Source organism: Parasteatoda tepidariorum, chromosome 10 (assembly GCF_982258835.1).
Source record: "Parasteatoda tepidariorum strain Cologne lab strain chromosome 10, Ptep-v5.0, whole genome shotgun sequence".
Taxonomy (NCBI): domain Eukaryota; kingdom Metazoa; phylum Arthropoda; class Arachnida; order Araneae; family Theridiidae; genus Parasteatoda; species Parasteatoda tepidariorum.
The window spans coordinates 2,200,914-2,213,176 of NC_141764.1; the positions used below are offsets into that span (position 1 = coordinate 2,200,914).

Here is a 12,263-nt window from a genome sequence, read left to right on the forward strand (position 1 = left end):
AACTAAATAGAATAGAACACATTAATTTATAAATATCACGCAAAAAAAAAGAAAATAAAATGTAAAGAAAAAAAATAACAAAAAATTTAAACAAAATCTATGAAGCGAATTGAAATCAAATTACTTGAAAGGGAAAATTTTCAAGAATGATTTAAAGCATTTTGTAATAAGATTGCCAGATTACCAAGTATGAAAACAGAAGCGCAAATTGAGGTACAAGCGTAGAAAGAGGGATATTGTTTTATAGCGCGTTCTTACTGCAGTACTGAAGCACGTTTGATATGTTAGTTACCAAGGATGGGCCCGAAAATGGATGTGCAAAGGCAATATTATACTGGATAATTTAAAGAAGTTTGCAATCAATAAAGTTGATATTTAATTATACGATTTTGATATTGAAAATTAACTTTTATTTAAGAAAAAAAAGAAAGAGAGAGATGAAGAAATATGAATTTGTTGTTTTGGAATTAGGTTCTTTCATAATTTTAACCACATATTTGCCCGAAATGGATTTGCACTTGCTAAAAATTATATAAATTTTCAAAGAAGTTTAAATAAATTTATTCACAATAACATACAATTAATTCAATGATTTTATATAAAATTTATTCATTTAATTAATTCTATTCATTTGATTAAAAATGGTATTTAAATAGATGTTTTTAGAAACATTAGAATTTCAAGTAATTAGTTTATTTATATTAAAATTCAAATAATTTTTTTATTGTATAAATCAACAAAACAGATATCTTCTTCTTTTATATTACCCAAATACAAAAAATTAAAATATAATCATCATGAATACGAAGCAAGATTAATTCCTCGGGGTAATTATTATTTAATAAACTTCTATAATCTTGAAAATTGATGATATTTATATCTAACAACAAATTTAATGTTAAGAGTATAATTTTTTTCATAATAGTACAAAAATTAGTTAGCTAAAAGAGATGAACAACTCAGATCCTTGTGGTATTCTACCAATTTGAAGAAACATATCTTTTCCATCGTAAAGATAATTTTTAAAGAGGCAAAAATTAATAAGAATTTCCCAATAATCAAAATCACAATTAAGGACATTTTTAAAATCATACTAATAATTTAAAAAAGACATCTTTTAGTTTAGAAAGGGAAATGCTATTAAAAGATCCTGGAAGTCAAAAGTCGCAATAAAATAAATTTTATTATGTTTAATAAATTCTAAAATCAGTTGAATATTAGTTATAATCCAAGAAAAAACTTCTTTAATAATACTGTTAATAAGTATATTTAAGTAGTTAGAGAAAATGGTGTCAGGTTCAGTTAAGTAAGTACTAGACAAACATGAGATTGGTTGAGATTTTATAGGAAATTTATGAAACTTAGGACTGATAATTAAGAAAGGAATTTGTATAATTGCTAACTTTAATTTTTAACCTCTTATATAAAGCCAAACATTTTTTCGAAATGGTAATATTAATATTTAAATTACTGAGCTTAAAATTTTTACTATTCTTTAACTCTGCATTTAAAAGTTCAACATGGAATTTTTTACAGAAGTTTGCATAATTATTATTAGCCATGTCTATGGGGGTAATTACAAATTTATTTTGTAGTTGCTTAATTGATTGAACAATTTTAGAAAAAATTGTTGAATTGTTACTGTTATTTAAATTTTCTTTATTATAGAAAACAGAGTTTTTAAAGTAATAATAAACTCCCCATTTCCATTCTGTTAGCATACCGAAAGAGAATCTATTTGATATCTTTGAACAAATACTTTTGAGATTTTTCAGAAAGTACTTTTGAATTTATTAATTGATATATGGTAAATGGGTCTAAATTTTGCATCTTTTATCAGTAAATTCCTAAGTTTTCTATAATGTTTCAATTTTCAGTAATGTTTATCAACAAAATCAAAATATTTCTCTTCCTCACAGTGACATTCATAATCGGATACATTAATCCTCTCTAAATTTTTGCTAATATCATTATAATTAAATAAAGTTCTATCAAGAGATTTACTATATTTAAAGCTTCTAAGTATCTTAAAATATTTTAATGGAAATAAATTGTTAAAATTTTCAAAAATATTATGAAATTTGATCTTATTGAAATACTCCTTTTTGAGGATATAATTGTGTGAGTTGATGATATCGATTTTTTCCGGATTTTTATTTATTTACTTTTTTTAAAAATATTTCTTCTCTTTTTTCATTATTTTGTAATTTTTTTCCATGTTTTCCCTACATTTTGAACTTGTATATATGAACTTTCAAAAATGGGATATTCTAATATTATTATGGTAGAAAAAATGGTAAACACATTGAATAGAATATTGTGAAAACACTCTCCGCATAATTCATGAAAAAAAACTGACATGATAAAAAAATATCTTATTTTGGAAAAGGCAGCATTAAGAATTTTTTAAAAACACCCAATGAAAAAAGCACACCTTGAAGGGCTTCTAAAAAACGAAAATAAGCATCTTTAAGCTATTTTTAAAAATGCTACACACCCTGAGAGAGAAATAAAGATCTATTTACAAATAAATAAGTTTTGTAACGTTTTGATGTCTTTAAGTATGAATAAAATCATCCCATGAAAACCAGTCAATAAATTAATTGCATTTAAGCATTGATATAAAGTTTGGTACTTTATAGGTTAAATATATATATAAAAGTATGTTGAATTTAATGTTTATGGTCAAATATTAAATACTGATGCTCTAATCATCCTTATCGTCATCAATGGCTCCACAGCCCAGGCCTTCTCAAGAAGTTTTTTCCAGGCTAACGTTTTTCCTGCTAGTGTTTTCCAGTTTTTAAGGCCAAAACATCTTTTTCTAGGCCATCATCTATGCATGTCAAATTCGGCTTGCCTCTTTTTCGAATGCCAAGTTGTCTGACATTCAAATATATTTTTCTGGTACGGTCTTCGTTCATTCTGGTCTGCCCATTTTATTCTTTGTCATTTAATAAAGTTAATAATGTCAGGTTTATTATATGAGTGATAAAGCTCTAGATTTGATCTTCTAAGCCACACACCATTTTTTTAAAAATTCAAAAATGTTCTAATACTAATTATAATAATGTTATAGTTTTTTTAACACATGCTAAAAAAATTTCTGGCATAAATGTACTTGTAATGTGTGCTAATAAAAGATCTGTTGGATGATTAGTAGTAAAGTTACTTTAAAGATTATAATAACGGTAAAAGAACTTATTTTATGAATTTGCAATATTTCCCTTTTATAAAAACCAAGTACTACGGCATGTTAAGTTTAAAAGTTAAATATAAAAAAGTAAATTTCTTATAATTCTATTCTATTTCCTTATATTTAAATTAAAGAAAAGATATATAATTCTTTAGATTATTTATCCATATTTTTTTCTTTCTTTAAGATAATTCTGGTTGCAAATTAATTCAAAGTTATAATTTTGATTTCAAGGGCATGTCCTTAAAATTTACAAAAAAAATTGAAAGTTATTTTGAGGACGACAATTGCACTCCCATAATATAATAATAATAACACTTCAGAATAATAATAACAATAAAGAATAATAATAACAATAAAGAATAATAATAACAATAAAGAATAATAATAACAATGAAGAATAATAATAACAATAAACAATAATAATAATAACAAAAACAATAAACACACTATTAATATTTCATACGGTCATTTAAAATTTCATGAAAAGAATCTTCAAATAGGAATATAAATTTTAAAAAAAAAATTCTGCGTTCATAATCAGAATATAAATATATAATTGAGAGAAAGGTCTTAAGAAGTATTTTTGGAGGAATTTAAAAAAAAAAAAAGGTGTGTGGCTCAGAAGATCAAATCTCGAGTGTTATCACTCATATAATGAACCTGACATTATTAACTTTATTAAATGACAAAGAATAAAATGGGCAGGCCACGTTATCAAAATGGACGAAGACTGTACCACAAAAAGAATTTTCAATGCCAGACCAGTTGGCACACGGAAAAGAGGCAGGTCAAATTTGAGATGAACAGATGGCCTAGAAAAAGGTCTTTTGGTCTTAAAAACTAAAAAAACTAGCAGGTAAAAGGCAAGCCTGGAAAAAACTTCTTGAGAAGGCCAAGGCCCACCCTGCGCTGTCGAGTCATTGATGATGATAATCCATTAATTGTATATTTATATTGTGATGATTTTCATTGGCACTAGAGAGCTCCCATTTTTTATTCTAATATTATGGGTGATATTCTCGCATTTTGTTGGGAGGGAGGGATACACAAATTATTTCTTCATCGCATTTTGTAAATAATCATCACAATAAAAAAAATAAAAAAATCATGAAATCTGTAGTAGTAATTGTCGAAAAAAAGATCGACGACAAAATCACATAAATCGAAATTCTCAAATGTGTGCTTCGTTTTGAGATTAGGTTGTTGTAATAAATAATACTATGTAAAAAATATCGGATTTAAAAACTTTGGAGAAATCAATGGCAATAATCGCCACAAATCTGATAAAATCGTTGCCTTATTAAAGTAAATACTCAAACGCCATGATTCACATTTTCCATATTGTTTGAAATGAATATTTAATATCCATGTGAAAATCAATATACATAAATACTGAAAATAAAATTGAAGTATTACATCGATTCACGATACTATCTGAGTAAATCGAGAGCGTCAAAGAGTGATTATCTAAATACATGAATCATGAGAATTATGTGTAAGTTTCTGCAGAAAAGAAAAGTAAATTTTTATTTACTAAAAAAAACAATCAATTCTGCAACAAACATTCTGCAACTATTTTGCCGTGTCGCTGCAATTCTGGATGGGGTCCAGGAAATGTTGAGCAAAGTATATATGTCATGAGAAAGCAAAGCTATAGTTAGTCTACAGTAAGAACACCCCCTCCCCACCATAAAGTCAGAGGCCATCTGCTGCTATGGAAACAAGAATAGCGCATTTTAAGGATGGTAGCTTCTCTACACTCTTCGGCTAACACAATAGAGCGAAGAAAAAGATTGCCGTTTTCTCACCGACCCGTGCCTGTCCTAAACACAGGGTTCCCACTCTATGATGAGATTGAAATTCAAGGACTTTCCAGGACTTTTCAAGGACCTCAACAAAATTTTCAAGGACCTTAATCTAAGACCAATTTTAAAAATTATTCTCTTCTATTTTACTAGAAGCAATAATGCTTGTTGTGGAAATAATTAATTTCAAATATAATACCTAAATGCTTTGCCTATATAGAGAGAAGAGAGTATATGTATTATGGACTAAAATTTATATTTTTTTAAAAACAACCCTACTGGTTTTACATATTAATTCACAAAATCATTTTCAGCACAATCTATAACTAATGGTAATGAGGTGTTAATGGTGAAATCCTTTAATCCTGTGTATTTCCATGTGAAGGCTGCATGAAAGACAGAGCTAAATCTTAGGTATTCCATATTCCATGACTATTCCATAACCCCCTCCTCTCCTCTATTAAACATCGTTTCTGAAATTATTCATCCATAATTTACACAACCTTCTCTTAATGTTATGCAGCAACAATTCTTTCTGAAAATAAAAATTAGAAGGAACATATCCCATTTTCACCATGTTTAAAATGTTGGACCAATTTCAATATTACCTGTTTTTTCCAAAATCATTGAAAAAGCTCTAGCTGATAAAATGTACAATTATTTAAAACATACAAATTTTGTCTCTGTTAATCAACATGGATTTATTAAAGGCAAAAGTACAGAAAAAGCTCTTTTGGAATTTTCAAAATTTATTCATAATAGTATTGCTGAAAATAAGATAACAGTAGCTATATTTCTTGATATATCAAAAGCTTTCGATAATGTCAATCACAATCTTTTAATTAAAAAATTAGAATTTTCTGGTTTCAGAGGAATTATGTTAAATTGGTTTATTTCATATCTTTCAAACAGAGAACATAGAGTTAAAATCCGAAGTAATTTTAGTAATTATATTTTTTCAAACAGTGGTGTTCCTCAAGGATCTATTCTAGGACCCTTATTGTTTATTATATTCATCAATGACTTTTGTCAACTCAAACTTTTTGGTAAGATAACAACATATGCTGATGATTCCGTAATTTAGTATTCTTGCACTGATTTAAATCAACTAATTTTTCAAATTGAATCTGATTTACGCGTAATTTCAAAATGGTTTACAATAAATGACTTAAATTTAAATCTAAATAAAACTAAATATATTTATTTCAGTTTAAGAAAATCAGAATTTAACTTAAATTTAAAATTTCACTCTCTCTCCTGCAAAAGTACTAATGAAAATTGTCAATGCTATATTCTACAATCTGTAAATAATATCAAATATTTAGGACTATATATCGATTCTAATTTGAAATGGAAAACACATATTAACAATTTAGTTAAAAAATTGCGTTTTGTTTTAGTTAAATTTTATCATCTTAAGAATAAAATTCATTTCAATTTTGTGAAAGCACTCTATTACTCCTGGGTTTATTCTTTAATTAATTATGGTGCAATAATATATCGCCGTGAATATTAAGCTAATTTACTTCCCTTAATCTCAGTTCAGAATAAATGCTTCAAGATTATTAATTCCCTAAATATAAATAATTCAAGTGTAACTACTACCAGTATATATAAAAGAATTAACCTATTACCATTTCGCCATAATGTATTTTTTCGTATTTTACTTTATTTACACAACAATAAATTAATATGCAAATTAAAAACTAATGTGTCTGAAAGGAGACCAACTGAAATGTATGAGATTCCCCTCTTTACAAAAGAAATTTCACGAAAACAGTTTTTTTTACTTAGCACCTAAATTATATAATAAATTACCATTTCAATTGCAAAACATCAAAATATATTCTTCTTTTAAGCGTGCTTTATTTCAATTTGTGATGAACATTGACGATTTAGATCTCTATTTTTCACTTTAAAGGAAGCATTTGATTTTTTATACCAGTCTTGTGCCAATCCAAATGAATTTCTTATGTTACCTTTGTTATTTTTTTTATATAGTTTCATGCATTTTTTTTTGTTTTCTATTATTACAGTGTTCAACAATATATGACGTCTTATTATGAGCAAAATAATTTATGATTGTAATACCCCCTTTTTTTTCTTTCTTTTTTTTAATTTCTATTTTAAATTTATAGTATTACTTTTCTTTGTCGCCTGGACAGGATTTTCCTCTTGACGACGAATATATATTCTTTGTATTTATGTGTTTTTGTTCCCAATAAAGTTATATTTTTGTTTGTTAAAAAAAAAAAGCATTATTCGTTATGTGTAATCCACAACTGCCAATGAATATGATCTGGTGGGAATATTTATCTCTTAATTCCCACTGAAGCTTCTAATAGAATTTTCAATTGACATAGGGTCCATCCATGGATAATTGAAGTATTTTAGAGAGCTTTTAACCATCATCCATGCATTTGTAAAAAGAGGACAAAATATTTTCTGCAGATCCATTACCCATAAATTGGGAGGTAAGATACTTAGTGCAAACTTTATTATCAATTCCTTACCATAATGTCCATCTGCTTAGATTGTAGAGACTGATTTAACGTCTCATCAAAGAGTACAGTGTAGCAATCAACATTCTTCAGCTCATTTATAAGAATCCCTTTGAAGTATAGTGCCAATCCAAAGGAGCCCAAATAGGCTCACTTTGTGGCACTACAAAAAAATTGTCTCGCTATACAGCTATCAGCAAACATTTTGGAGAACAATTTACTAATCCCTTCACAGGAGTTACATGAATAATTACTAGTGATGCACTTCAGACTCCAGAGAATTTCAGCATCAAGCACATTCCTTTTGACCAGATAAGAAGACAATGTTACCTCGGCCACTAAAGTTTCTGTTTCACATGGGGCACACGATGTTGAAGGAGTATTTACACCAGATGAATTAGATGTTCATGTCTTTGGAAAAAGAGAACTCAGGGCATGAGACTGCTTTTTTGTTTTACCTTTCTTTGATGCGTGATTTCAGAGCAGATTCTTCCATTTTCGCGATATCGATCTCCTTCATGCATAATTGGCACTTGGCTCTGAACTTCTTTTCGGGCATCGATAAAATCCATTCTTTATAAGCTTGATTATCCACCCATTGGGGATTAAAATAGCACTTCCCAGGCATAACTAGTCTAAACTACATAACACAAATACGAAGCCGTGCCTTTGCGAATACGCTTTACAATAAAGTTTTGAAATGACGCAAAGTTAAGGACAAGTGCGAATGGTAAAACGGCAAATTTATTGAAAACTACAAGGTACATATTGTTATGAAATTCGAGAGTATTCCAGTTTCGATAAGAAAAAAGAATATCTAAGCATATGCGACAGAAGATGAAGTGGAGTCTCGCCCCGAAAGCATTGATTGTCTGCTGTGCTCCGCGCGCTTGGCAGACACCAAGACGTTAGGCCCGGTTAGAAACGGTGGCGTTAAAAAACACGTGAGAGAGCTCGGGAACAAAACAGAAAGATCCGTGGGCGTTTTATAAAAAGGGCCGCCGGCAGTATTGGACAAATTCAAGGACCTATCAAGTTTTTCAAGGACCTAAGACGTTTTTCAAGCACTTTCAAGGACCTAAATTTAGCAAAAAAAAATTCAAGGACTTTCAAGGACTCTCAAGGACCGTGGGAACCCTGAAACACCACACCCCTGCTTGAAATAGTTATACCACTTTATACAAACTATACCTTACCAAGGTAGAGAGAGAAGGAAAGCTTTCCCTGTTTTCATCTGTTGTTTATTAAAAGAGGATTTTTGGAAGAGGGCAATGTAAGTTGAGTCACCCTTTCTCAGTTCTTCTTGATCAAGCAGACAACATTCGGTGACAATTATTTCACAATCGTGGATTATGGAATTTATTCTCATGAGTACCGATCCTGAAAAAATAACAATATATATTAAAACTTTCATTTTGATAACCTGTTCATCAAATCAAGACATTAACACTAAACATACCAACACTTTTTCTATACCTATTTCTACCATAGCCGGTCAAATAACCGGACTTTATGTTTCTTGACTAAATGTATTAAATACGGATGTTAGGAAGGGAATAAACTAAAATAACTTTATATAATTAAACAAAATTGTTTAGTGCCAATTTTTATGTATTACAAACACAAAGAATAAGAATTTTTAATTCATTGCTCAATGCATTTTTTATATATACAGGGTGTTTCCATTCTACATTTCCCACACATATATTTCTTCTAATTATTAATTTTATAATTCTTATAATTATTGTTATAATTAAAAGAATATATAAGGAATTATAAGAACCAGGGTTGGAGTTTTTGCCGGCAAAAAGGGGTTTTTGCCAGGACAGTGGCAAAAACCTGGTAAAAACCGGCAAAAACTGGTAAAAACCGGCAAAAACCAAATTATCTAAATTGCTGATTAAATATTATTACAAAATACTTGAAACAAATTTAAATCAATCATAAGGAATAATAATTTTGATACATTACATGAAAAAATTATTTTTAACATATTAACAATTAATATAAGGGTAATAATTTTTAAAAGATTGAAAGTTTTTGATCTCTTTTCATTTCAGAATCCTAAAATAAAAGTTTTTTTACAAATAAATAAATATTATTATTTGTATAATATTATTATTTATTATAAAAAATTATTATTTGTACAATAATTAACTACACATGTTGATAGATATTTTATGCTTTAAATTATAGTTATATTAATTTAAAATAAGTTCATTTCACTGGAAAAAAGAGAATAATCACAAATTTTCCAATCAATAATGTTTTAAACTACTAAAATGATATATTATTACATTATCATTTAATTATGGAATAATAATTTTGTTAATTTTTTTGTAATTATTAATATTCATAGTATATATTTCAATTTTAGGAATAATTTTGTATCAAAAATGTGTTTTTGTCCTCTCATCTTGGAAAATATAGGTTTTTGCCACTTTTTGCCAATTTGCTTGGCAAAAACCTGTTTTTGCCAGGACGGTTTTTACCGGTATTTACCATGGTTTTTTCCACCTGCGGCAAAATCTTGCCAACCCTGATAAGAACATATAAGAACTATAAGAATTACAATTCTTATAATTAATATTATTTATTCTAAGAACTTGTGCTGTCTTGATTGTTTCGACATTTTTCTGGGTAAAAACTACAGTTAGTTAGAAATGAAGTAAAGCTATTAAAATAAAATATAAGCTACTTACCAAAACATTTAGTTTTTGTCACTTTTTCTGACTCAAAAATGCCAATCTAAAATTTTTGGTACTATATTGAAATTTGAATTCGCAGTTTATCTGATTGAACTAACTATTTAACAGTCTTAGCAAAAATGTGCAACTCATAGAATGCAATACGTTGAACACACATTACGTCGTCATTTCTGATCCGATAAGCTTATAAAGCAATAAATTGTTCTTCTGGTTAAATGACCGGTTGTGGTAAAAATAGGTATACCACAAGTATTATCCGAAACAAACAAAATAAAATAATAATAATAATAGATTATTAACTGTATATAATTGTTAGAAAAATTCATGAAGTCAAATGTGCAAAAACGATAAGATGATAAGCGCATTTTTGATGCAAAAGTTCTTAAACGGTTATTGGTATGTTGGACCAGTTATGGAATGTTTAGTGTTAATGTAAAAAAAAAAAAAGAAAAAAAATTTGATAAAAGAGGTAGTCACGGATTCAATTAAATTTAGCATTTTTTTAATATTTTTATTAGCATTTTTGTTCAATTAAATAGGAAATTACTTTAAGATTATCTGAACCACAAATATAAATCTAGAAAGCAAGATATAAGAATTGCAAGCTAAATTGAAAATTTAAATTTATAAAAAAATCTTTTTTGAATACTATTTGATAAATATATTCTTTGATTACCTCATTGAAAACATAAAGTATCATAGAAATAATTCACCATTAGTGTAGTAAAATATATTTTCGTGAAAGTACCCAATACCAAATAAAAATTCAAAAAATTTACGGAAACACATTTTGATTTTATAAGTTTTTTGTGAAAATACCCATTTTAAAAGCACAATTTTTGAGAAAGTACCTAATTTGAAAATAGGAACTTGGACCCATAGAATTCTATGGTGTAATTCATAAATAAAAAGTCAACATTTAAATATTAATTATGGAAACAAAACTGTTTCCTAAGAGTATAGCTATGAACAGTCCATGTTCTAAAATACTTAATTGCTAACAATAATGACAAAAATATTTTTATTTTTCAGAAATTTCAGGATAAACCTACAAATACCTATTTTAGTTTTACATGTAACATAATTAATATTTCTTTTACTTTTACATGTAACATAATTAATCCATAATTCCTATTTGCATGTAAATATTTATTATGGAAACAAATCTGTTTCTTAAGAGTAAAGCTATGAACAGTCAAGGTTTCAGAATACTTAATTGCTAACAATAATGACAAAAATATTTTCAATCTCTAGAAATTACAGGATAAATACCTGTTTCAGCTTTCAATCCATTCGTGTGTTCGCAAATAGCTTTTTCTGACAATTCACGCCTTTGAAATTTGAGAATCTGTTCGCAATATCCTCCACTACAAAGAGAAAGGTTTTGGCAAATATTAGCCACGTCATAAATAATATTGGAAATATGCTAACAGAAATGTACTAGCATATAAGAACTAAATTGCATTCATTTTTTTTAAAAAACAAAACAGCAAAAATTAAATTATAATTTAATTCTAACTATAATTAATAGTAGAACTGTAATTAATAGTTGGTAGATGTTGCAGAAGCAAAATTTTCAACAAGCAAGAATTTTTTAAAAAAATTTCTTTCAAAGTATTATCGAAAAGCAATATTTGTCAATTTAAACATTAGCTGACAGCGAACCTAAGAAACAAATTTTTTTTTTTTTTTTTTTTTGTAGAGGTTTTTTTAAACTTCTTTTCATTTTTTATATAGCACCTTTCTCACATTAGAACTGTTAGATCTTAAAGCAATTTTCATAAAGTAAAAAAAAAATATTTAAAAAAAAAAAGAAAATTTACTTAAATTTATAAATCTTAACACATTTTTAACTACTTGTAATTACTTTGAATATCTACATCATGTTTTGAATTCTGGTCATAAAATGAGGGCATCAATGAGCCGCTCTTAAAAAAAAAAAATTTTTTTTCAAATTGGTGTTTTACAACTTACAAATTAGGCTCAATTGATTTGAATTCATTTTAAATGTAGCTTTAAGTGAGGTTTAAAGTTTATCAGTCATGCTTAT

General features: G+C 27.4%; 1 protein-coding gene across 1 annotated transcript in view; it reads right to left on the reverse strand.

Annotated features, from left to right (window-relative positions):
- Positions 1 to 12,263, reverse strand: part of LOC107450838 (uncharacterized) — a 56,972-nt gene that overhangs the window by 32,759 nt on the left and 11,950 nt on the right. Inside the window, exons 5-6 of the mRNA XM_043048299.3 lie at positions 11,486 to 11,580; positions 8,702 to 8,885 (exon numbers count right to left, since the gene is read on the reverse strand). Of these exons, the coding sequence (XP_042904233.2) occupies positions 8,702 to 8,885; positions 11,486 to 11,580 (279 nt within the window). The remainder of the gene's footprint in view (positions 1 to 8,701; positions 8,886 to 11,485; positions 11,581 to 12,263) is intronic.